General features: G+C 45.8%; 1 protein-coding gene across 1 annotated transcript; it reads right to left on the bottom strand.

The window, feature by feature from the left end:
- Positions 1-4,836: 4,836 nt before the first annotated feature.
- On the bottom strand, positions 4,837-19,885 carry MXRA8 (matrix remodeling associated 8). The gene is made up of 9 exons (XM_063317355.1): positions 19,612-19,885; positions 18,784-19,083; positions 17,805-17,906; positions 15,862-16,320; positions 9,872-10,030; positions 8,878-8,908; positions 8,496-8,572; positions 7,962-8,039; positions 4,837-6,885 (listed from the first exon to the last, which is right to left on the bottom strand). The coding sequence occupies exons 2-9, from the start codon at positions 19,052-19,054 to the stop codon at positions 6,860-6,862; spliced, it is 1,203 nt and encodes a 400-aa protein (XP_063173425.1). The 5' UTR covers positions 19,055-19,083; positions 19,612-19,885; the 3' UTR covers positions 4,837-6,859.
- Positions 19,886-21,775: the final 1,890 nt, after the last annotated feature.

Here is a 21,775-nt window from a genome sequence, read left to right on the forward strand (position 1 = left end):
GGGGGGAAGACAAACCCCCAAAGCTGAATCGGTGGCTGAACAGGGCGAGCAAAATAAACGTCTTTTTGCGCGCGCGCGCGCTCCCTCTCCCCTTCCAAAGCCCTCCTTTCTCCTTGACAATCTCCTCTCCGCCCACCCGGTTTAAAGGGACCCGATTTTGTTTGGTCTTTTTTTTTTTTTTTTTTTTTGTGCAAAGAAGCGAAAAGGCACGCGCGCTCCTCTTGGCAAAAGGCGCAGCGCAGTTACGCACGCGCGCAGCTCAAATCAAAGGGGCAGGCGCGGGGGGATTGGCGAGGCTACCCCCCGCCGGCTCAGACGTGCACGCGCTTGATGAGGTGGCGCTTTAAGAAGCAGAGCGAGAGCACCCCCTTCTGCAGAGGTGCCCAATGCGATCGCTCCTCGGCGGTCAGGTGATCGCTACACCCCCTTTCCCTTAGTCGGAGGGAAGTTCCTAGGACGGGCGACCAAGCGCCTGCGCTTTTTGGGGAACTACGGAGACCAGCCGTGCTGAAACTCACACTGTGGATGTGGTGGACTACAAATCCCCTTTTCCCCAGCTGGCGGGGTGGGGGGAGCCCTTCCTCTCCAGGGGCAGGGAGCGGAACTGCCTCCGTATCTAATACGTATCTAATATGTATCTTCCCAGATTTCAAAACAAACATCACGGAGAGGTATCCTAAATCAGATACACGCTTTCCTTTCCGCGGTGGCCGCCCGATGCCTTTGGCGTCTGATCCGGGTCCAGCAACTGTTGGCCAAAGGGGAGCTGCCTCAAAGGGGCCGTTGCTGACTGGGACCAAAGAGCCCATCCAGGTCTGCAGGCTGTTCCCTCCAGTGGGCAACCAGATGAAAACCCCGGAGCATCCTTCCCTTTGGGCTCTCAGCCATCATAGCTAGAACTGGGGTTCATCTAATTCCCTAGGGCAGGGTTTCTCAACCGTGGCGACTTTCAGATGTCTGGACTTCGACTCCCAGAATTCCCCAGCTTGGGGGAAAGAACAACAACAACCCTATTTCTCTCCCCACAACTGGATTCACACATTGCCCTAAATCCTCTGGTGTAATGTGTGGTAGGAACCCCAGGGCTGTGGTTTGGAAAGCAGGGTGCATGTTTCAGTTTTCTTGGGCAAACTCAGCCAATGGCTGATCAGTCAACCATGGTTAAGCACAGCACAGGCTAGCTGCCTCAACCCCTTCCTTGTGTCCTGAAGCTGCCTTTAATTTTAAGCAGGTTCAGAGAGCTTGCAGTAAGAGAAATGACCATTAAGGGGAAGCAAAACCATAGTGCCAAACTAGTTCTCTAGGGTTGTAAAGGCCTAGAAAGGCTTCAGAATAAGATGACTGGGTATGTGCGAACGAGGCCATAGACTCAAACGGTCACCCCAGATGTGCCTGATTGCAGTTCTCATAATTGCAGATTGTGGAAATTGAACTTGAGAACCTCTGGGCAGCACCAGGTTCGGGAAGGATGGGGTAAACTTGTCAGATTAAAACAAATATAACGGAAGGGTTGGGGAATTTTAGAACTGCGTTTGTCAAGATCAAAGGTGTATTTAAAGTTTTTTTTTTCTCCTCTCATCAAAGAATGAGCAGCCAGTGTTGGACAAAGTATCTAAATTTTACCTAACCTGAAGATATCTGTGTCTAAACCAGGCCCACACAACATGTGGCCCGCCAACTTTTTTTAAAAGGTAGTAAATTTACAGCGAACACCCCCAAAATCATGCTGCTGAACACCTCCAAGCCTTGCCACCACCAGCTCCAGCCCTTTTACTAGTTGGCTAGCCACCAATCAGCAGGTATTTCTTGTGCTAAAGAAAATTACATGGACGGATCTATGAAATCACTAGGACTAGCTCAAAAAAGGCTTGACTTTGCCACCTGTGAAACCAGATACATGGGAAAGCAGATAATGCTAGCAATGAAATAAGATTACCTATTAAATTACATTTACATTGCTTTATAGTTTGTATCTATCATAGTCTCATAGATTATGATTTTTAAAAAAAAAATAGGTATATTGCTGCCTCTCAAGACAAGTTCTCTGAATGCCTTATAATGTAGAAACAAAATATCACAATACAATCAAAACAATTTTAAAAACCCAGTAAAATGCAGCACAGTGATCTCCCCTTAGCTGGAGAAAAATCAACATCGCTGAATGCTTTAAATGACTGAGCAGAGTGAGATACAGCCAGTTGAAATTTTCTTGGCTGAAAATGTGAATGGTTTGAAAGGCAGCCTGGCAATCACCATTATCATCCTGGCGATGTAATGTAATGACGACCACCACCACGAAGGCCATTCCAGAACTGAGATGCCCCCATTGAGAAGGCTATATTCTTATTGGAGTTGATTCACTGTGTTGGCTAGACAAGGGAAGTGCAGGGTATTTATAGCACTTTCAACCAATGCAGAATCTTCCTCCCTGCTAATTGTTGCAGCTGTTGCTGCAAACGCTTCCCCGCTTTCACATCAGGAGAAGGCTTCCAAAGAGGTCCTCACTCTTTACTGCTTTTGACCTCGGACTCAAACTGAGTCAGAACAACAGGATAAAGATGCTATTCACCCAAAAGATCTTCCCAAGGCCATTCCGGGGTTCTTTTTCCAAACAGCCTATCTTTGTCATGAGTAAGGATGGTGAGCAGGGGGCTCCCATCCAGACTGTCAAGCGCATGCGTAGCACTGAGGAATTGGTCAGCCATTCAAAGAGACACAGATCGGGACCGCCTTAACCTTTGGGGTTTATATGTCTGGGTTTTTCCCACGCTTCTTCAGTTTGTTAGGATTCCTGTTAAGTACTAGCAATAAATATTAGAGACCAGTTCCTTGTCTCAGCGTGGTTCCTGGCTGTTAGGACAATGTAGAAGTCAAACTTGGCATTTTGTTTGAAGGAAAGCGCCCCCTCAACGTTGGAAGGTCAAGGCAGGCAAAGGGCCTTCCAAAAGGGTTGGAATCTGCTCTGGAGCAGGCTGAGGTGCTGCATTTTGTTCCCACAGCAGCTCTCGACCAACTGGCTGGGGGGAGGTCACGAGAGAAGGTTCTCTCGGCTGCAAATGCACACGCAAATATGGATTTCAGAGTTCCAGAAAGATGAAATCAAATAAAACTGTCCTTTTTTTGAGCTCAAAAGTCCCCCTTTGTCATGAGTACTGATGGCGAGCAGGAGGGGGCCTCGATCCAGGGGGGAAGACGCATGCGTAGTACCGAGGAATTAAGCGGCCATTCAAAGAGACACAGATCAGACCCGCCTTAGCCTTTGGGGTTTATCTGTCTGGGTTTTTCCCACGCTTCTTCAGTTTGTTAGGATTCTGTTTATGTAGCAGCAATAAACACTAGAGAACTACTCCTCGTCTCAGCGTGGTTCCTGACTGTTAGGACACCCTTCCTCTTTTTCCTCTCTCTCTCTTTTGCTTTAAAAACTATTCCTTCTGAATAGCTGAATGTATAAGACGCAGAATATCACATTTCCTTAAAAGTATATGGCAGGATATAAATTTTTTCTTTCCAATTTCCAAAACTGCCCTTCATTTTGATAAAGATAGTAGTACTTCATTTGTTCAATGTTAGTTGAATTTGATATAAAGGAAGCATGCAAAAATTTGGAACCTTCCCCCCCTCCCAATTATTACCACGGTTTAGCAATACAGTGTCTCAAGGTGCAAAAAATCCTGGAACATATGTAAAGTGTTGGCAGAGAATAACAGATTTCCAAATTTATAAATGATCGTTTGGAAATTCTGTATAGTTTATGAGGTCTCCCAAGTTTATAAAGGCTGGTTTGGAGACTTTTTTTTTTTTTGCCTCAAAGTTCAACTGGGGTTTTCAAACACAGGACTCCAAACTTTATGGGTGGGGGTCGAGTTAGGCAGACTACCATAAGGAGGCACGGTCCAGACAAAAGAGGGGGGAAGGTCAGGACATCTTACACTGTGCATTCAAGATAAGCATAATGGGTCATTTTGCCTCTGAGTTAGCGTATCATATGTACCCAATACATTATTGCAAACAAGAGTTCCATAGGTTTGCTGGAGAATGGCACTTTGTAGAGCTGATATTTTGAAAGGCGGCAAGTTTAATCTCAGCGGCTAACAGCTTGATTTCACTATGCCACTTTTTACAGCTTTTTCTCAGAGTACTTACTTTGTGAGCTGATTTCTCAAGGCAAAAAAGTTGCTGGAACGTCTAGCTTCTGTCAAATGGCTGAAGCAACAATTCTGTAGGGGAAGGCCAGGCAATTGTCTTTGTTTTGTTGATCTGGAACCTGCTGAAAACCACCTATCTGAATCTGGGCAAAGGAGTTGACCAGCAATAAGCACTGGAACACTTTGTGGGAGAATATGGCAAGTCTTCCAGAACTGGCAAAACGGTGGCTCTCAGATTGTGCTCTTAGGGTCATTTCCCTATTGACATTAACAGTACATGTTCAGATACACTGATACATAGGATGCGTATGAAAATGCTGTCCAGAATCTTTTACAACCTGGACAGGTTACCAAGTGGTTTTACTCGAGAGACAAATGAGTTGGAGAACACCAGATTTAACAGGACAGAAGTTACCGCTTTTCAAAAGAAGTATCTAAAACTTGTGCGGAAATAACAGCAGTCCTTTTCCTTTTTCCCTTCTCCTGTAAGCAGTTTTGAAGCCAGGATGAGTTGAAAGAAGAATATTAACGTGGCACAGATCGGATGGCCAAGTGACCCCATTTCAAATTTTGGACAGCGCGAGATGCTTGAAGCAGGCCATGGCAAGCACAAGATGCATGCAAAACCTCTCTCGTCTGCTAAATTCCCTGCAATGTAAAAGCAAACAGAAAACTCCCATCCAAACATCAGTGAGTTTGTTTAGCGATTTATTAGCCAGATCAGGTAGTTGTTAGCAATACCTCCTAAAGAGTTCTTCTCACCATGCCTTCTAACCGTGAAAGATCACCATGATTTCATAGGACTGGGAGGAACTTTCCAGGCACACATACTGAGCAGAGCTGGTCCCAATTTTTTGCTAATAGCCCCCGTTTTATGGGCTCCTCCTATTTTGGACTTTTCTGCACCGTCTTTACTATGGGTAGCTGGAACTGTCATTCAGAAGCTGTGTCCTTTCCCCCAGTTCAGTAGAGGTTAAAAATAGGCATGGGGATGAAATGAATGCATTTCACCACTACATATACATATGGATACTGAGCAATCACTGAGTTGGACACCAGAGATCAGTTGTTGCATCCCCCTGCTGAGTAATGGAAATCTAGAATCAAGGCATCCTCCTCCTGTCTGAAGACCCCCATCCTGGGAGATCCTACAGGTTCTCGTACTCAATCAGTGTACAGCCTGTCCTTTCCTATCTTGCAGTGCCCAAGGGATATTTGGACCTGTTTGGACTGCACCCAACCAAAGAACCCCCATTTTGGCTCCTTTGTGCAGCAGGAGACAGACGATCCTCTGTCATCAAATGACGGCAAGAGACAATTGGAAGGAACAGCCACGAAAGAGTTGCAGTGGGCTTCCAGAAGAAGTCTTCCGTGCAAGAATTCTGGCTCCTTTTCAAATCCCTGTTGTTTCTGAGCCAAATACTGCTAAGGACACAGGCATTCTCTAACAGCAGGTTCAGACAAATGGAGTCAGGAAGGCCTAGACAAAGCGGCACAGGCAGAGCTTTGGATCCAACAGAGGTCATTCTTCTTGCTTTAACAATGCAGGAAGGCCACCCCAGAATGGCAAATTCATCTAAGCCATTTTACGGCTGGTTCAGACTCCAGGTATTGCCACAGATATATCCCTTAAGCGGAATCTACTTCCAACAGAAGACCAAATGGGCTTGGACCAGTTCAGACTCCTAACTCAAACCTTCTGATGAAGAATATATTGATGCAGGCTTCTGATGAAGATTTCAGCAGGATACAAGTGTCAGCACGTCCCAGAAACAAAGAACCTGGTCCACGTTGCAATTGACGGTCTCTCTCTTAGGGCCTTTCATCGCTTATGCTTTACTGTGGCATAATAATTCCTTGATGAGAGCAATTTCCTCCTTGTCTCCTGACACTGCCTCCATCTCAGCCCCAAGCCATAAGCAACGGGCTTAGCGGTCCTTAACTATAAGAGTTTTAATGTAGTTCTTTCCTCCTTGTTCTGGCACCATCAAATGGCAGTCCCATGGAGTGTAAAATCTGTTAGGTTTTGTCACTCATTATCTTGGGAGGCAGTGACTAGGAACAGAGGCAAGAGAAGCAGGAGGATTGGCAGAAGGGGAAGCAAATAAGGGAAATATTGTTTTCTCCTGATTCAAGGATGCACGGATGGCACATTAACTCACCAGTGGCGAAAGGTCTCCTCTTTCGCTCCTTCCTAACTCCGTATCTTAAATGTCAGTGCCAGAAAAAAAATATGCTCTCTGTTCTGTGTTTAACAGCAAGCCAAGCATCTACTTTTTCAGCTTATTATTTTTCAAGCAATTAAAAACAAACAAAACCCCCAAATCATCAATGCAACTGAAACCAAATTATTTAAAGGAAGGGGAAAAATCCCAAGGGGAAAAGAATAAGCAATCTCACATGACAAAGGAACAAAGAAAGCTGACCTGCACCCTCCCTAAAAAAAAATCATATAAGATAATAAAGAGGAAGTTTTACAGGGCAGCCCTATACTTGTTTCCGTGGTAGTAACCCTTATTAAATGAGTGTGCATAGGATTACAGCTTACGTGTCTTGTATGCTTTCATAGTCCCAAGGTTGGAAAAAAATCTATAAAAACTTCTTGGTAACTGGAAGGATGATGTTAAAAAAAAAAAAAGGAAAACAATGTTGTCTTGTACTTGTAAATTCTTAAGGGAGCTTCTGGTCCAGCCAGTAGCTTTGAGTCACTGTTTTCATTTATAGTATTCTTTCCTGAATTCTGAAAAGAAAGAGAAGGAAAGAAATCTAGGATTAGTGATGGGGTTAAACTGTAGTCAAGAAAGAATTTCGGGCCAGGATTCCCCACATTTCTGTGCTATTCATTCGCTACTTTCTCTGACCCCTCTTTGAAAAATGACAGGCAAAGCACTGTGTAGAATCTAACATAATGTTATTTTTAATTTAAAAGCCCAGCGGGATGGGGGTTCACAAGACCAAATTAAAAGCTATGAAAAGACACCCAGTTTGCTTGCCAGATATGGCAGGATGTCAGATGTTAGACTCAGTGTTTAGAGGAACATGGTTCCAGGTATGGGGCTTGCTGTGTTCATTCAAAATGGCTTTTCCCAATGCACTGGATTAAATCTCCCACTGGACAATGGGGTTTGTAGTCCAAAGCATCAGATGAGGGGGGCTCTTCAAGCATTCTCAAGTGAAAGGGCAAGAAAAGACAAAGGGGGTGGTGGAGGAGAAACATGCTGTGAATTACTGTGGCAGTCCAAGAAGAGGTACAGACAATGCCTGGCAATCAATATACTAGACTTCAACTCCCATCATCCTTTACAGCTGGCCAGGCTTGCTCAGGAGTTGGAATTAGCACCAAACTACTGTTTTCACAGAACAGAGACCCTTTTTAAAGACTGCAGTGAGGATTTACTTAGAATGCAATCCAAGGTCGAAAATTAGGGCGGGAGGTCTGGTATGGCAAAGGGGATTGTGAAGCAGCAGAAAGAGTACTTGGCCCTGGACCAAACAGAGCCAACTCTGGTCCCAATAAGATAATGTTGGCACATTGGAATCCTGTCCCATTGGCCTTTCCTGGAGGGAAAGAGTGACTCACCAGCAGTGAACAGCTTGTAATAAGCCCCTTGGCAGGCAGTTGTGGTGAGCTAATGAAAGGCTGCGGGGAGGACCAGCTTTGCAAGGCTGAGTTTCATCAAGAAGTCTCCAAGGATCCCTCTCTCTGTGTCTGCTAACACTGGAGGGGGGCACGCCATTTCCCAGCAGTGAGACAATGGGACTTTTAAAGGAGGTGGGGGGGCTGGAATCACTCCTTTATTCTTGCTTCCCACTCACCTTTATCTAAGTCGATGTTCTTAGCTGGGAGAATCCTATTTTGTTCGGTTTTCTCCTTCATGATATTGTTTTTGTAATCTGCAGGGAGGGAAGTTGGTTCAAGAACAGTGTAACTTAGAAAAGGGGGACAATTCACCTCCAAGTTAAAGTTAAGTGATTGTGTAGATGGCTGGCTGGGGAATTCTGGGAGTTGAAGTCCACCCATCTTAAAGCTGCTGAGGTTGAGAAACACGGGTGTAGACTGATGACTATATGGGACTGAAGAAGCCACTGTATGTTTAAAGCTTCAAGGTGAAGACATGCCCAGAGTAAATTCACATATCAAGTGGACATTTTGGCTTCTTGAGGAAATTGCAATGGGTTATGTGTTGCATGCTAAGCCATGAAGCAGGGTTTGCACAATACAATGGTTTGTTCACACAGTGTGCTGATGCCAACCCCCCCAAAAAACTGCAGCATGGCGTAGGCCAGCATGTGGATCTGGCACATGTGAAACCACCCGCTTCTCCAAGCTCTCCATCCTCCAAGACTTACCCAATGTAATGTCCTCACTTTTGTAATTTGACAAATTCGTTGCATCAATTGGAATCTCCCTGAGAGTCAGTTCTTTCCTGGGAAAAACAGATGCAAAACTGTAACTGTATTGTTTTAAACATTATTATCATGATGGTCAGCACAGCACAGCAACAATCAATACTTTCTCAGATATGTTTCCAATTACTGATTCTATCAATTTGTAGATTCAAAGAACACAGAGCGGGGACATTTTATGCAGCTAATAGCTAAAGGTATCCGAATAGCACCCCAAAACTGGATGGTTGCTGGGGTTGGGAAGCTATTTTGAGAAAAGGGTCCAGCCACTGGTCTTCTAGGGCTTCATTGTATCTATGGGCACAAGGAATAAAAGTCTACTTACTCATCATATTTTTTCACATTGTATTGGAAACCTAAAAATAAAGAACAGATATTCACACGCATCCAGGGAGATATTTGCCAGCACAGTTGAATAAGCACAGCATAGTCAAGCCACACACTTAGACCAGTGTTTCCCAGTCTTGGCAACTTAAAGACGCGTGGACTTCAACTCCTAGTTGAATTCTGGGAGTTGAAGTCCACACATCTTAAAGTTGCCAAGGTTGCCAAACACAGAGTTTTTTTTTTCATGGAAATAGCCCTCATGGTAATGTTGAGAAGATAAAAGGATGGGGCTTCATTGAGGGAAGTACATTCATGTCCAAATTAGGCCATAGTGAAGTGCGTTGTTTGAATTTTTACTTTTGCCACTACTTGTGGCAACAGTAGATGCCTTTTGTGGCCGTTGTCTTTTGGCAGCTGCCATTTTGTTTGCCCAGCATTGTCAGGCACTGTGGTCTCCTGGGCTTCCTGGGGAGTAGAAGGCACCCTCCCCAATGGCGAACACCACGCGATGTCTTTTTTAATCAAAAAGGGCTGAACGATGCTGCTTCTGAGGTTTCTGGGAAAACAAAATGTTAACTGCATGGGGCAGCCCCCCAAGAGAGTCTTTGAAAAAAGAAACCCACCCCACCTCCACTTCAGATGAGTGACGATCAGAATAAATTTCTGAAAATAAACCCATTTGCAATGGTTTCTTCCATGCTTGATTTATAATTCATGCGAACTGAGTGGAGCGAACGCCACTTGATTCTCAAATACCTTAACTACATGGATGGCACACGGTGCTCCTCCCCAGCACAAAAGTTAACCTGAGGGCAGTTAAAACTCACTTAAGCCCTAGCAGTGGGAGATGGTATACCAGAGCTTAAAAGTGCAGGAGAGATTTTGTGATAACCACGGTTCTGTCTTCCCACGAGAGAGATGGGATCCTTTAAAATGAGGAGGAAGCCACCCACTGGAATAGCGGAAAATGAGTAACAGATGCCTGTGCTCACCTCTCTTTCGGTGCTGGCGAGTCACGAGAATCACAAGGATTAGGAGCAGGATGAAGAGCAAGAGAGTGGCCAGGACATAGCCCAGCCGCTGGAAGAAATGGGCCCGGCTCTCGGGGATGATGACATTGATCACGTTGTGGCTCCGGCCCGCATTAGGATCTGGATAGTCGAGAAAGATCAAAAATCATTGGGTTGACTCACAGCTGTCCTTGGATACGAGGTTAAGGCTGAGAAAAAGTAATTAGGAAACATCACTTAAAGTTAGTCCAACCGGATCCCACAAGCAGAACGTAAAAGCAACGACTCTTTCACATTGTGGTATTCAGAGATACACTGCTTCTCAATTTGGAGATTGTGTTTCGACAGCATGACCAATTAACCTTGACTGACAGATTCTCCTTCTCCGCTGACGTAACAACCCTCTTTGGAGCAGGGTCTGGGATAGCAGATTGCTCCAGGGATTGCCTTCTTGTGGCCAGGAGTTCCAGCTATCAATTGCAGAGTGTGTCAGTCTGAAGCACTTCCTTTTTTGGTCTGTCCCAGCTCTCCTTCCAATCAATACTACAGGAGAAAGAGAAAAGCACCCTGATGCTGCATGGGACTCCCCACAAAAGGATACTGATTATAATAGAAGTTGCCTGACCCCTATCTTCTCCACTCTGGCCACCAGTTGACCATTTTGATTGGGGACAGAGAAGGATTGTTCCTATCACAGGAAAAATCCCAGGTTCAGTCAGTAGGAAAGCAGGGGTTCTACCCCTGAGCTACCCCCAACAACATTTAAACATCCCTTTCAAGATTCTTCAGCGAAAGCTCTTCCATACTGCTTGCTTTTAGCAGTCACTTCCCAATTTGTATCCTCCATGCCTAGCAACCTTTCACACCAAGGTGAGGTTGCCTTGGTTGATGGCTAGAAACAAAGATCCCAATGAAACCAGCAATTGTCCTTTCTGCTCTTTCCGCCATTTGCGGGGCAAAGAATAGATCATTCCACACCTTCTGAGATCCTTCAGCCCGACGCTCGCCACTGCCTCTGGCTGAGGGCAGCTTTACGCTGTCAAACTGCCTAGAGTCACAGAGGAATGTGGATACCAAAAGAATGAGTTTAGATAAAACAAAATCAAACCACAGATGTGCGCACACAGGCAAAAAAAATATATATCCAGATTTTAAGCCAGGAATCCATTCCAATGCAGGGTGTAACAGTTCTTTGTGTTGAACCAGAGAAGGGAAAATGAGAACATGTCGCCTGTGTGAAATGCAGTCTATGAAGCCAAGTGTGTGTGTGTGTGTGTGAAAAGAAACATTTGGAGAAATACTTGTTTGCAAGAGTCAAAGAGTTATACAAATGCAGACAAGGACTAAAAGCAGCATTTTGGATTTATTCTGTTTTACCACAAGGAAGGAGAAGTAAGTCTGGGTGTATAAAGAAGTGGAATGAGTGAGGGGGGAAAACTTTAGGGAACTATCTGTGTTTCTGAGAATTAGCAGTCATTTTCCTAATCCACAGCTGCCTCTCATGCTATGTCCATGCCTAGCAATGAATGTGTTCCACGGTTAAGGAACAGGTCTAAGTCAGCCTTGGTCAGTAAGCAGAGAAGAAAAATCCAGGACTGAACGGCAATATAGATATCCCCAGACGGGAGAATGGGAAGAGGTAGGAGGCAGTTAGGTTCCCTTCAAGGTTGCTGAGACTTGAATACAAGTCAAGTCACCACATTTGTAGTAAGACAGTGGGAACATCAAGGTCTCCCTCTTCTCCAAGTTTCCCCAAAAGATCTCGGAGGACGGCAGAGAAACTCCTTTTTAAGTAACTTTGGTGACGCCTCAGGGACGGAATGCAACAGAGCCAAACGCTGGGAGAAAATTGATTACAGAAGTTTCTTATGAAAAGTGTGTTGGAAGTCCTGGCAAATCCAGCATGCCTCATTAGCATGTGAGTTAGCCTGTAAATTGAGTTGTCCCACAATGCAACTCTGAGGAAGCTGTTTGTTGCCACTCCCACTTCCTCTTCCTCTCTCCTTCTTCCACCTAGGGAAAAGCAAGCAGGCTGCTCTGCTCTCCATTCATCAGGGCCATGTGCTTGGGCCTTGATGAAGGATTCAGCCCCTTTCTTCCACGCAGCTGTTGACAACTGTAGGGCTGAGAGTTTAGGACAAATTAAATTTAGAAGGAAAAGGAGAACAAAGGAACTTCATCTTTTCCACCAAGATGGATGTTACAGAAGCAACAATAAAGTCAGTAAGATTCTGTTTACTAATCTTAACCTAATCTGTCTAAGCGTGTGATTCTTTATGCTTGGGAGGGCTGAATGTGTAAGATCCATAACCTGTGTTTCTCTGACATGCTCACTGAAGCTATTTTGAGATAATTTTCTTTTTCTGTGCCAGCTTCTCAGCTGTGCTTTAAGCTGTGCTCCGTTTCAGTGGCTCTCGCAGGCCACTGAACTGGCTTCAGAGAGAATCTGACACTTCAGCACGCAATGACAGTTTCCTCCCTGAAACATACTGGCACATTTTTCTTGAGCCCACCATGCACACATATAGCTTGTGATCAGTTGAGTGGGAGGAAATTTTCAGCACTGGACACCAAGCGGGCAGAGCAGTGTTAAGCTTCACACAACCATCTGGAGAACTCAGAGAGGCGGAGAGGCTGGAATTAAACATGACACTTAGAAGACTTTTGCAGGTAGGAGCCTGGCACAAGGGGAGATCCCAGGTCAGTTATCAGCACACTGACAACATCTGTGGGGGGAGGCTGGTCCGTATCTTACGGCAGAAACTTGTACATGTTGATCGAACTGCATGTGAAGACCTGCTTCCTACCCATCTTTCAAGCATTTTCCACCAAGCGATCCATCCAAAGTGACGCCATGTATCTTCTTTAATGTTTATTCATGTCAGTATGTAACCTGGTGCTGTCTAAATGAGTCGGACTACCACTGTCATCATTCCCAGTCCTCCTTCTATGACCTAGTGAGGAATATAGTCAGTGGGGAGCAGCAGCAGAGTCTAGGGGTGACCCTCACTTCCAGCAGGAAGAGAAACAGGAATGCTTTCATTTCACAGTCTTCTGTCACTGTGTACATCAGCTGATGCTGATGTCATCAGATGCTTTCAGAGACGCTTCAGCTGCACATGTTGTGCTTGGTCGTATAATCCTATCTATTTTTAAAATAATTGTCCCAGGGATCAGTTTGGACGGACTGGCAGTCTGCTTCCTGTGATATTCGGGACACAGAAAAGGAAAGTGGCTAACTTGTGGCACAGTTAACATGGAGGAAGGTTCTCAGTGACTGCTGGTCGCAACAGTTATAGATGGAGCAGAGAATCGGCCACCTCTGAATGCTAATGGCATTCAGAAAAAATGCAAGAGGAAACATGATTCCCATAATCTGGCTGACTAGTATGAGAAAGAAGGTGCTAGGTTAGAAGCCCGCCAGACAGCAATTCTTAAAACCCCAAGGATCTGTAATAGAACCTCCACATACAGAGCAAGTCTACCTCTGAGAAACCATTGCTGGGCAATCCCGGTGGGAGAGGACCAGCAGAGGAGAAGCAGCAGACGAAATCCAAGGAAGAAACTGCCACGTGTATTTAAAGATGGCATAACAATGAGAATACCGAAATTCTGACTGGAAAAGAAGGATTGGAATCGGACTGATCCTGTACTTAGAACCAGACCCTCAAAGGGTTAACGCCAGATCTGATGGAAGGCGGGGCGAAAATAAATAGGCCATGTTGATCTTGTAAGCAGAATAAAATTTCCTGTCTGGGAAAGGGTTCCAAACCTTGGAACCATGCCTGACATTAAAAGATCCAAGGAGAAGCTTCAAGCTCTCCTCTTTAAAACAAAAAGCTGTATCCCTCCAGGAGTATCCTTTGATTTCCAAGGGTTGAAGGGACCACCTGAACTTCTGCTGCTGCTAAATAAACAAAGAACCTTGCAAATATAAGGACCCAGAACTGGGGAAGAGGGAGGGAAAAGAAAGAAAGAAAGAAAGAAAGAAAGAAAGAAAGAAAGAAAGAAAGAAAGAAAGAAAGAAAGAAAGAAAGCTGTTGATTCCGTGAGTTTCCCTTGAACGGATTTTCCAACGGAAGTCTGAGTTACCAAAAAAAAATTTTTTGTGGATGTTTTGCACAAGATAGAAAGAAGTTCTTAGGGATCTGGGACCAATTTCCTGGTTGCAGCTGCAACATGTAGAAGACTGGCCGGTGGAGCAGCCAGAAACTGGGTCAAACAATTCCTCTGCTTTCTCATTTGCAAATGATAACTGGATTGTCAGGCTTGTGACTTGTCCCCTTAAAATCAGGCTGAGGTCCAGGGTCATCTGCCTTCCCTGAAACTCTAAAATATGACCCCCGGAAGCCACCAAAAGTCATTATCAGTCTATAATTGAAAAAAAAAACCATATATATCATGGAAGGGGAAATGCCTTACAGCAGTGTTTCTCAGTGTTCCTAGGTGCGAAGATTACTGCAGATGCTGACTGCAGCCAGGAAATCAGAAGACGCTTAATCCTTGGGAGAAGAGCAATGACAAATCTCGATCAAATAGTTAAGAGCAGAGACATCACACTGACAACAAAAGTCCGCATAGTTAAAGCAATGGTGTTCCCCGTAGTGACATATGGCTGCGAGAGCTGGACCATCAGGAAGGCTGAGAGAAGGAAGATCGATGCTTTTGAACTGTGGTGTTGGAGGAAAATTCTGAGAGTGCCTTGGACTGCAAGAAGATCAAACCAGTCCCTCCTCCAGGAAATAAAACCAGACTGCTCACTTGAGGGAATGATATTCAAGGCAAACCGAAATACTTTGGCCACATAATGAGAAGACAGGACACCCTGGAGAAGATGCTGATGCTGGGGAGAGTGGAAGGCAAAAGGAAGAGGGGCTGACCAAGGGCAAGGTGGATGGATGATATTCTAGAGGTGATGGACTCGTCCCTGGGGGAGCTGGGGGTGTTGACGACCGACAGGAAGCTCTGGCGTGGGCCAGTCCACGAAGTCACGAAGAGTCGGAAGCGACTAAACGAATAAACAACAAACAAGTGTTTCTCAACCGTAGCAACTTCAAGCTCAATGGACTTTGACTCCCAGCATCCCCCAGCCAGCATGCTGGCTGGGGGATGCTGGGAGTTGAAGTCCACAGAGCTTCAAGTTGCCAAGGTTGAGAAACCCTGCCTTAGAGTGATCCTATGAGCTATATTTAACTACAAAGAAAAGAAATAAAGGCAAATGCTGGGCTTGCCTTTCCAAGTTTGTTACTTTTCTGATTGCAGCCCTCAACAAGCCCTGCGCCTGGGGCCCAGAAAGAGTGGTGCCACCCACTCTACAAGACTGCTGCTGCCATAGCAGCTCTCCCCAACCTAGGACCAGTTCCACTGTCCATGATGGGAGTTCCCCCGAACCATTCAGAAGCAGCTGGGTTGGGAAAATCGGCCATTTAGTCCCTGAGATTTTCTCAGCATCCCCTTCACGCTGTAGTTCTCTGCAGCCCTGGAGGATCTAAACCTAGCAGTACCGGGCCATTAAAAAATCCATTGCGGCGCTGTTAGGGATGTTATTAAGCAGCTAATAAATATTAAACAAGCAATAAATATTTTAGATTGTTAATAAACAAAGAACTATGCCTGGCAGGTCTGTTCTTTTCTTTTGTTTGTGAGGCATCTGTTTATTGATTAACATGGCAAGTTTTCCCCCCTCTGTGTTGATTAAAAAAGGGAATATTAAAAAGATGAAAAAGCTGGCTTCTTGGTTCAGAGGCAGGAAACGTGCAGTGCAGTAAAACTGGCCACCACCTCCATTAAAAATCAGCCCTAAAACATATTTTTCCCCCAAAGCGCTCGGACTTAGTAGGTGCAAAGATTTTTCACATCAGTTCTTCAATGTAACGTGCAGACAGCTCCTGGAAGTTAGCAGTGCTTCTTGGGTGAGGGAGCCTGTCCTTTTTTAAGACATTAATTATTTTCTTCATGCGCTGATGGCTTACCTGCTGCTGGGGGAATGGGGCCCGTGAGATTCACCATCACTTTTTTCTCCGGTTCTGGCTCCACCACCGAAACCTGGAAGATCCTACGTTCGTGGAGGCCGCAGTAGTGGTGATGTAGGTGACAGGAGTACGTGCCTTCATCCGCAGGCTCCAAAGCAGAGATCCTCAGCGAGAAGTCGCCCAGGGCAAAGGCCTTGTCGGTGATGTTCATCTTCTGCCGGAGGAAGAGAGGCCCGTACAAACGGCCCTCCCCAGAGGCATACAGGTCGATGAGCCGATCGGCCTGGTCGTGAGGCACTCCCGGGGGCTGCCTGTCCCAGTGGACCACTTGTTGGTCCTCCTCCTCATCTCGTCCGGTCCAAACTTGGTTCCGGTTGATGCAAGGAAGTATCACCGCACTCCCTTTCAGGGCGACGATCACCGCTTTCTCCCCATCCCAGTACCTCTGGACTTCGCCGGCTGTAGAAACCACACACAAGGGAGGAGAATAAATTTGCTTCTAGGGGGGCCGTTCCATGCACTGTTCCCTCCAAAGGGCAATTCTCTCGGAGGAGAGCATTAGCGCCCTACAGACCCATGATGCTCAGAGCACGTTTTCTATAACCAGGTGTCAGGGAGGGTGCGGAAACAAGTACAAAGGCAGAACGGATTTGTTCGGCCCTCGCCAAACCTAGATCCACCATGGCTTTCCAACTCTCTCCACTGATTCTTTGGGTGGAGGAAGTGGGAGTCAAGATACTGCATGTTCCGAGGCAGCTTTAGACATCAGCAACCCGAGCCAAATTGCCCATTAAGCGGTATCTTGGTCCCCATCGCTGGCTACACTAGACAAACAACAGATGGGCTCAACTGCCCCCACTTTTTTTTTTTTGTGCTTTGCACAGAGGAACATTGGGACTGCACAACTGGTGTGTCACAGCTTTGACAGAAGAATGAATTGCAACCAAACTGGCTAACTCCAGCGTACCAAGTGCAGATTTAAAAAATCAAGTTCCGATCCCACCTCGGCTGTGTAGCTCATGAGTCTCTTATTCCTAATGCTCAGCTGAGCCCACCACACAGGCTTGTTGTACAGATCAGCTGCACTTTTGGGGAAGTGCAGGTTTCATTTCCCGTCCTTCTAACGAGATCCATCCTACCCCCAGCAGAAGGTATATAAACTTCCAGATTGTTTCCTGCCTTGCCAAAAGAGGAATTTTGCAAACTTTTCTTTGTCTCCTTGTGGAAGAAATAAAAGAATACTGTGCCAAAGCTCTTGGACGGTTCTTAAAAAGCGTCCTGCAGATTTGTGTGGGGTGGGGTAGGTGGGGGAAACAGTTTTTAGAAAAAAACAAGCAAACCTACAAACGGCATTGCCTGGTAAGACTCCTTAGAGAAAATCTCATTCAGAACACAAAATGTAAGAGTTCTCCTGGGCTGAGCCAAGGAGAGCACATTGGCCCCAAATCCTACATCTACATCAAGCTGCATTGTGCTGAGAATTGGCACGCGAGGCAGGAAAAAAGGGAAAGAAAAAAAATCCTGCAAGGATCCCTAAGAGCATAATGATAGGATATATAGGCACTTATATATTTCTACTTCCTCAATCAGAGCAGGATTATTTGTCCTTAGAGAATGAAGGGGAGAGGGAAGGTTTTCTTCCAAAAAAAAAAAAAAGTGCTAATTCCCATTTTCTTCACCAACAAAAGCAAATCTTAGGCCTTTCCTCTGCAGCCTTGTGACGGGAAATGCTTGGTTGGCCACAAACATCTAAATTACAACTCCCTAGACTCCACGCTGCAGAGCAGAAAGGCACTCTCCAAAACTGCACCGAACAGGGCTGCGTGATTTGATGACTGAGAAACACTGAAGGGGAGCACAAATAAAGTTGCTCAAACAAGCCACGTGCATGCACTTTCCTCCTGCCGATTCCCACCCGGAAGGCTCTTCCCCAAACCGCTGACCTTCTTCAGTGACGTCCAGCTGCAGCTGCACTGTTTCGTACAAGTGACAATAATGGTGGTGGAGGTTACAGGAGTAGATGCCTTGGTCGCTCTCAGCAACATCTTGATTGGAAGGAAAAAGAAAGGGGAGGAGGTAATTTAGGCACCTAGATATCAGAATGACGGGGAGAAGGTGAATGGCATGGGCATCAGCACTGGAAGGAGCCTTAAGAGATTATTCAGTCCAACCCCCGATCAGTGCAGGAATCCCGTAACTATCAGTATTCAAAACAAATGGGCATCTGATTTTAAACATCTGTAAAGGAGAGGAGCTTGCCACCTCCCCAGAAAACCTCTTCCACAGTGGAACATTAGGAAATCCCTCCCGCTGGTTACAAATCCACTTCTCTGTCCCTCAGCCGTTGTTCCCTTCCCTCCATTTTAGAGAATAAGCGCTAAGAAGTAAAAAAGAAACATCGTGACTAAGAGCAAGTACAAACCACTTCTGTATTGTGGCTAAGGGAGTTACCTGCCCCTGTCCATGTAGTCCCTGAGAGGCAAGCTCGAGAAAGCCTTTACCTTTTAAACCCACAATTAAACTCGGTATTATATATTAATAAGCCCAGTGTTTGTAAGGATCCCATTGGTGTGTCCCAGAGAGAGGGCCAACATTTTCCTTCGGTGGAAATGAGGCTGCTCAGTGGGCACATTTGGAAGAAGGAAACCCCAAAGGAGGAAGTGAAAATATCCTGAAGGAGGGCACTCCTGGCATCTGGAAAGAGCGCCACCCACCCTGCTGCATTTTTATTTTTCACTATTCTACGTTATACAAATTGCTACTGATTGTCTTGTTATGATAACTACTCCTCTGGCAAGCCCTTCTGGAAATAGCATTTAAAGAAAAAATACAGGAGAAGAAATAATTTCAGCTGATGAATAAATTCCCACAGGTCTGTTTCAGAAACAGCGGATTAATGGACGTGTGCATGGCAGCAGCTACCTTGGACCACCAACGAAAAGTTGCCTTCAATAAATGCGTTTTCAGGCATGGCGATCCGCCTCTGGTTGTAGGAATGGTAGACCCGCTGGTCCCCGGCAGAGTACATGTCGCACAGCCTCTCTGCAGCCTGCTGGCTTCTGTAGAGATCCCAGTGAACCACCCGCTGGCGATCATTCAGGCTGTCCTGAGTCCACACCATCCGGAAACTCTTGCAAGAGAGGACCGTCCGGGAACCTGCCTTGGCTGTGATGTTTACCACGGATACCACCATGCTCTTGGGATTAGAGGCATCTGCTGGGACTGCCACAGGAGGAAAGGAGAGGAGCTGGATATAAGAAAAACCGTCCTCAACTGAAAACAGAGGCACCTATCTACATTTGGATCTTAAACCTAATGAAAGTCAGGGAGGAGGTGGCCCCTTGGCTCCCTCTAGCCGAAGAAGGGAAGCACAGGGCAACAGGCCGAGAAGTAAATGCAAAGGCTTCGTTGCCCCGTGGCGGAAGGCACCCCAGAGACCCGGGGTTCAGTTCCTGACACCTGAAACTAAAAGGGGCTTATGGGAAAACCCCTTCCTGGCCTGAGGTTACAGGCAGCCTGGCCATTTCAAAGAGATGCACATCTGCTGTATATGAATTTTTATTAAAAGAAAATAGCTCTGAGGAACCCTCAGCAGCTTCCAGTAAGCACTCATCTCTTTAAATATATATCCACTGATTCTGCTACTTGATGGTAATGAAACTAGGCTTCTCGATAAGGTCGTCATACGGAATGCATGCCTCTTCTTTCGAAGATGTAAAAGTGTAGAGATGTAGTCACATTCTCACTTACCAGAATATGGATTAACAGCGGTTTCTAAAATGGGAGGAAAAAGAGGAAGGTTTTTAGTGTCAGAGGCCAGTTTAAAATAACAGCATCAACCACCACCACCAGTGCCGAGCTGCTCACCCCTACCCAGGACAGAAGGTATATTTCAGAGGAAGCCAAAGGGTCAGGTACCTTAGATGTGGGTATGGGGCTATCAACCTGAAGAACAGGATTTCCTACCGCAAGGTTTGGGGGCAGATCCCCCATCTCAGGAGACCACTCAAAGAGGGCCTTCCCATTGGCTGGGCATTACTGAGCTAGGCTTCCTTACAGTTGCTGCAGTTTTTCTACCTGTTCCCCCCCCACCCCCAGGGGCCATTCTGAAGCAAAAAAAGAAGGCCTGCCAGAGGCAAGGAGATCTCCCCCCCCCACCATTTCTCATAAGTGGTGGTCTCTGAGCTCAAAAGGCAGGGCCAACGAACATATCCATTCCCCTCTTACGTGACTGTTTCACAGAGGCTAAATTGCAACCTTGGCGTTGCTGCGATGGTGCCAGCCAGCAACAGCAACAGCGGTTCCCTTCTTGTTTTGCTGCTGTTACTCATTGGCTAAATTGCAGACTTGACAAGAACTGGTGGGGCCAATAATCCAGACAGGCAACAGTCTCAGTACCAGAGGTCTTCGAACTGAAGCTGGACAGCCATCTCTTCTGATGCTTTCTCTAACACTGGGCTTAACTACATGGTCCATCAGCCTGGTTGCTGTAAAAGGCACTGAACCCTGTTGATGCTTGAAGTCTCCATCCTGAAGACTGGGAGCAAGGGGACTTTATGCCAATCCTTTCCTTATGCCTTGAAAGAGAAGAACTCACCATCCTAAGAGGAGTTCGAGTGTCCAGAGCATGAATTTCTCATGCCCCAGTGATTGCTTAAGGGATTCACTAAATGGGTGCCGTTATGAATGGCAGGGCGGGCATTTCAAACAGGGATTGGTCTTACTCCTGTTTAGCAAGATTAGTTTGACGGGACTCACCAAACCCAGAACGTGCCTTTTCCATATTTGTGGGGGGAAAAAACTTCCACCATTTTTGAATCCCAGTTTAATGTAAAGAACATACTTGCAGATTACACTGATTCAGCTGCTGACAAATTCATTAAAAAAAAAAAAAAAGAGTTGGGCTGTTCTTCCAAAGAAAGCAGGAAACTCACCAGATGTGCTGTTGCTCAAAATTGCACAGATCCCTTTAACCCTATTTGGGGATATATATTTTTTTTCATTGTGCCAGGTTCACTCTTCAGCCGGTTTCAGCTATGGAGGGAACAGACGGCCCCCCTCCCCAGCCCCTGCTGGCAGTGCTAACACTAATTGAAGATCAAAGCAAATGGTGGGTTTTTTTGGTCTATGACTGTAAATGTGATAATTTAAAAAAAAAACTTGCTCAGAGGTTTATAAAACACAACTGGACAAAGTGGGAATTGCCTCAGCCCAATCTTCAGTGGCTTTATCGTGATGGTTGGCAACCTGGCGCCCTCCTTTATTTTTGTCCGCAACTCCCACTGGGAAGGTGTCGGGTTAGCAGCCTTTCCACCTTCTTGCCTGCCACTCTGTGGTCATTACAGCAATAGAACCACCAGTTTTATAGGCCGTCTACCTCAGAACTCCACCTGCTGTGCAGGGACAGCTCAGAAAAGGAATTCCTTTCTTTCATGCCCTACTTCCTGGAGACAGGATGCCGTGCAGGACAATCCTACCAACAAACTACAGCTGATGTACTCAAGGAACAGCGCTAGGGAAAAATGAAGGTTAGATTCCACAGACTCAAGGTAGCCTCCATCATGCTTTCTTGTCCCACACCTGGAAGGCCAATGGAAACACCTGAACAGCACATTTATATCAGTGGAGCTTTCTGAGGGCCTCTGGAACAGACATCTTGCCCTGCCAGGCATCAGAACGATACTTCTGATCCACCCAGGCAATTTCCAGGTACTTGTCCAGAACGTCAGATTGCACGCCAATTTCCCCTCCGTGCAAACATTGTATGTTCTAAGGTGTTAAAGTAACTTCAGTTTTAGCTGTACTTTAGGATTGTTGTTTTTTAAATGCAGGCTGTCTTGGGAGACCCTTCTAATTGTAAAAAAAAAAAAGTAAAGGTGTTTTAAAAGTTTTTAAAATTGCAAGAAAAAGTAAA

The sequence above is a fragment of the Candoia aspera genome, chromosome 18 (assembly GCF_035149785.1).
Source record: "Candoia aspera isolate rCanAsp1 chromosome 18, rCanAsp1.hap2, whole genome shotgun sequence".
Classification (NCBI taxonomy): domain Eukaryota; kingdom Metazoa; phylum Chordata; class Lepidosauria; order Squamata; family Boidae; genus Candoia; species Candoia aspera.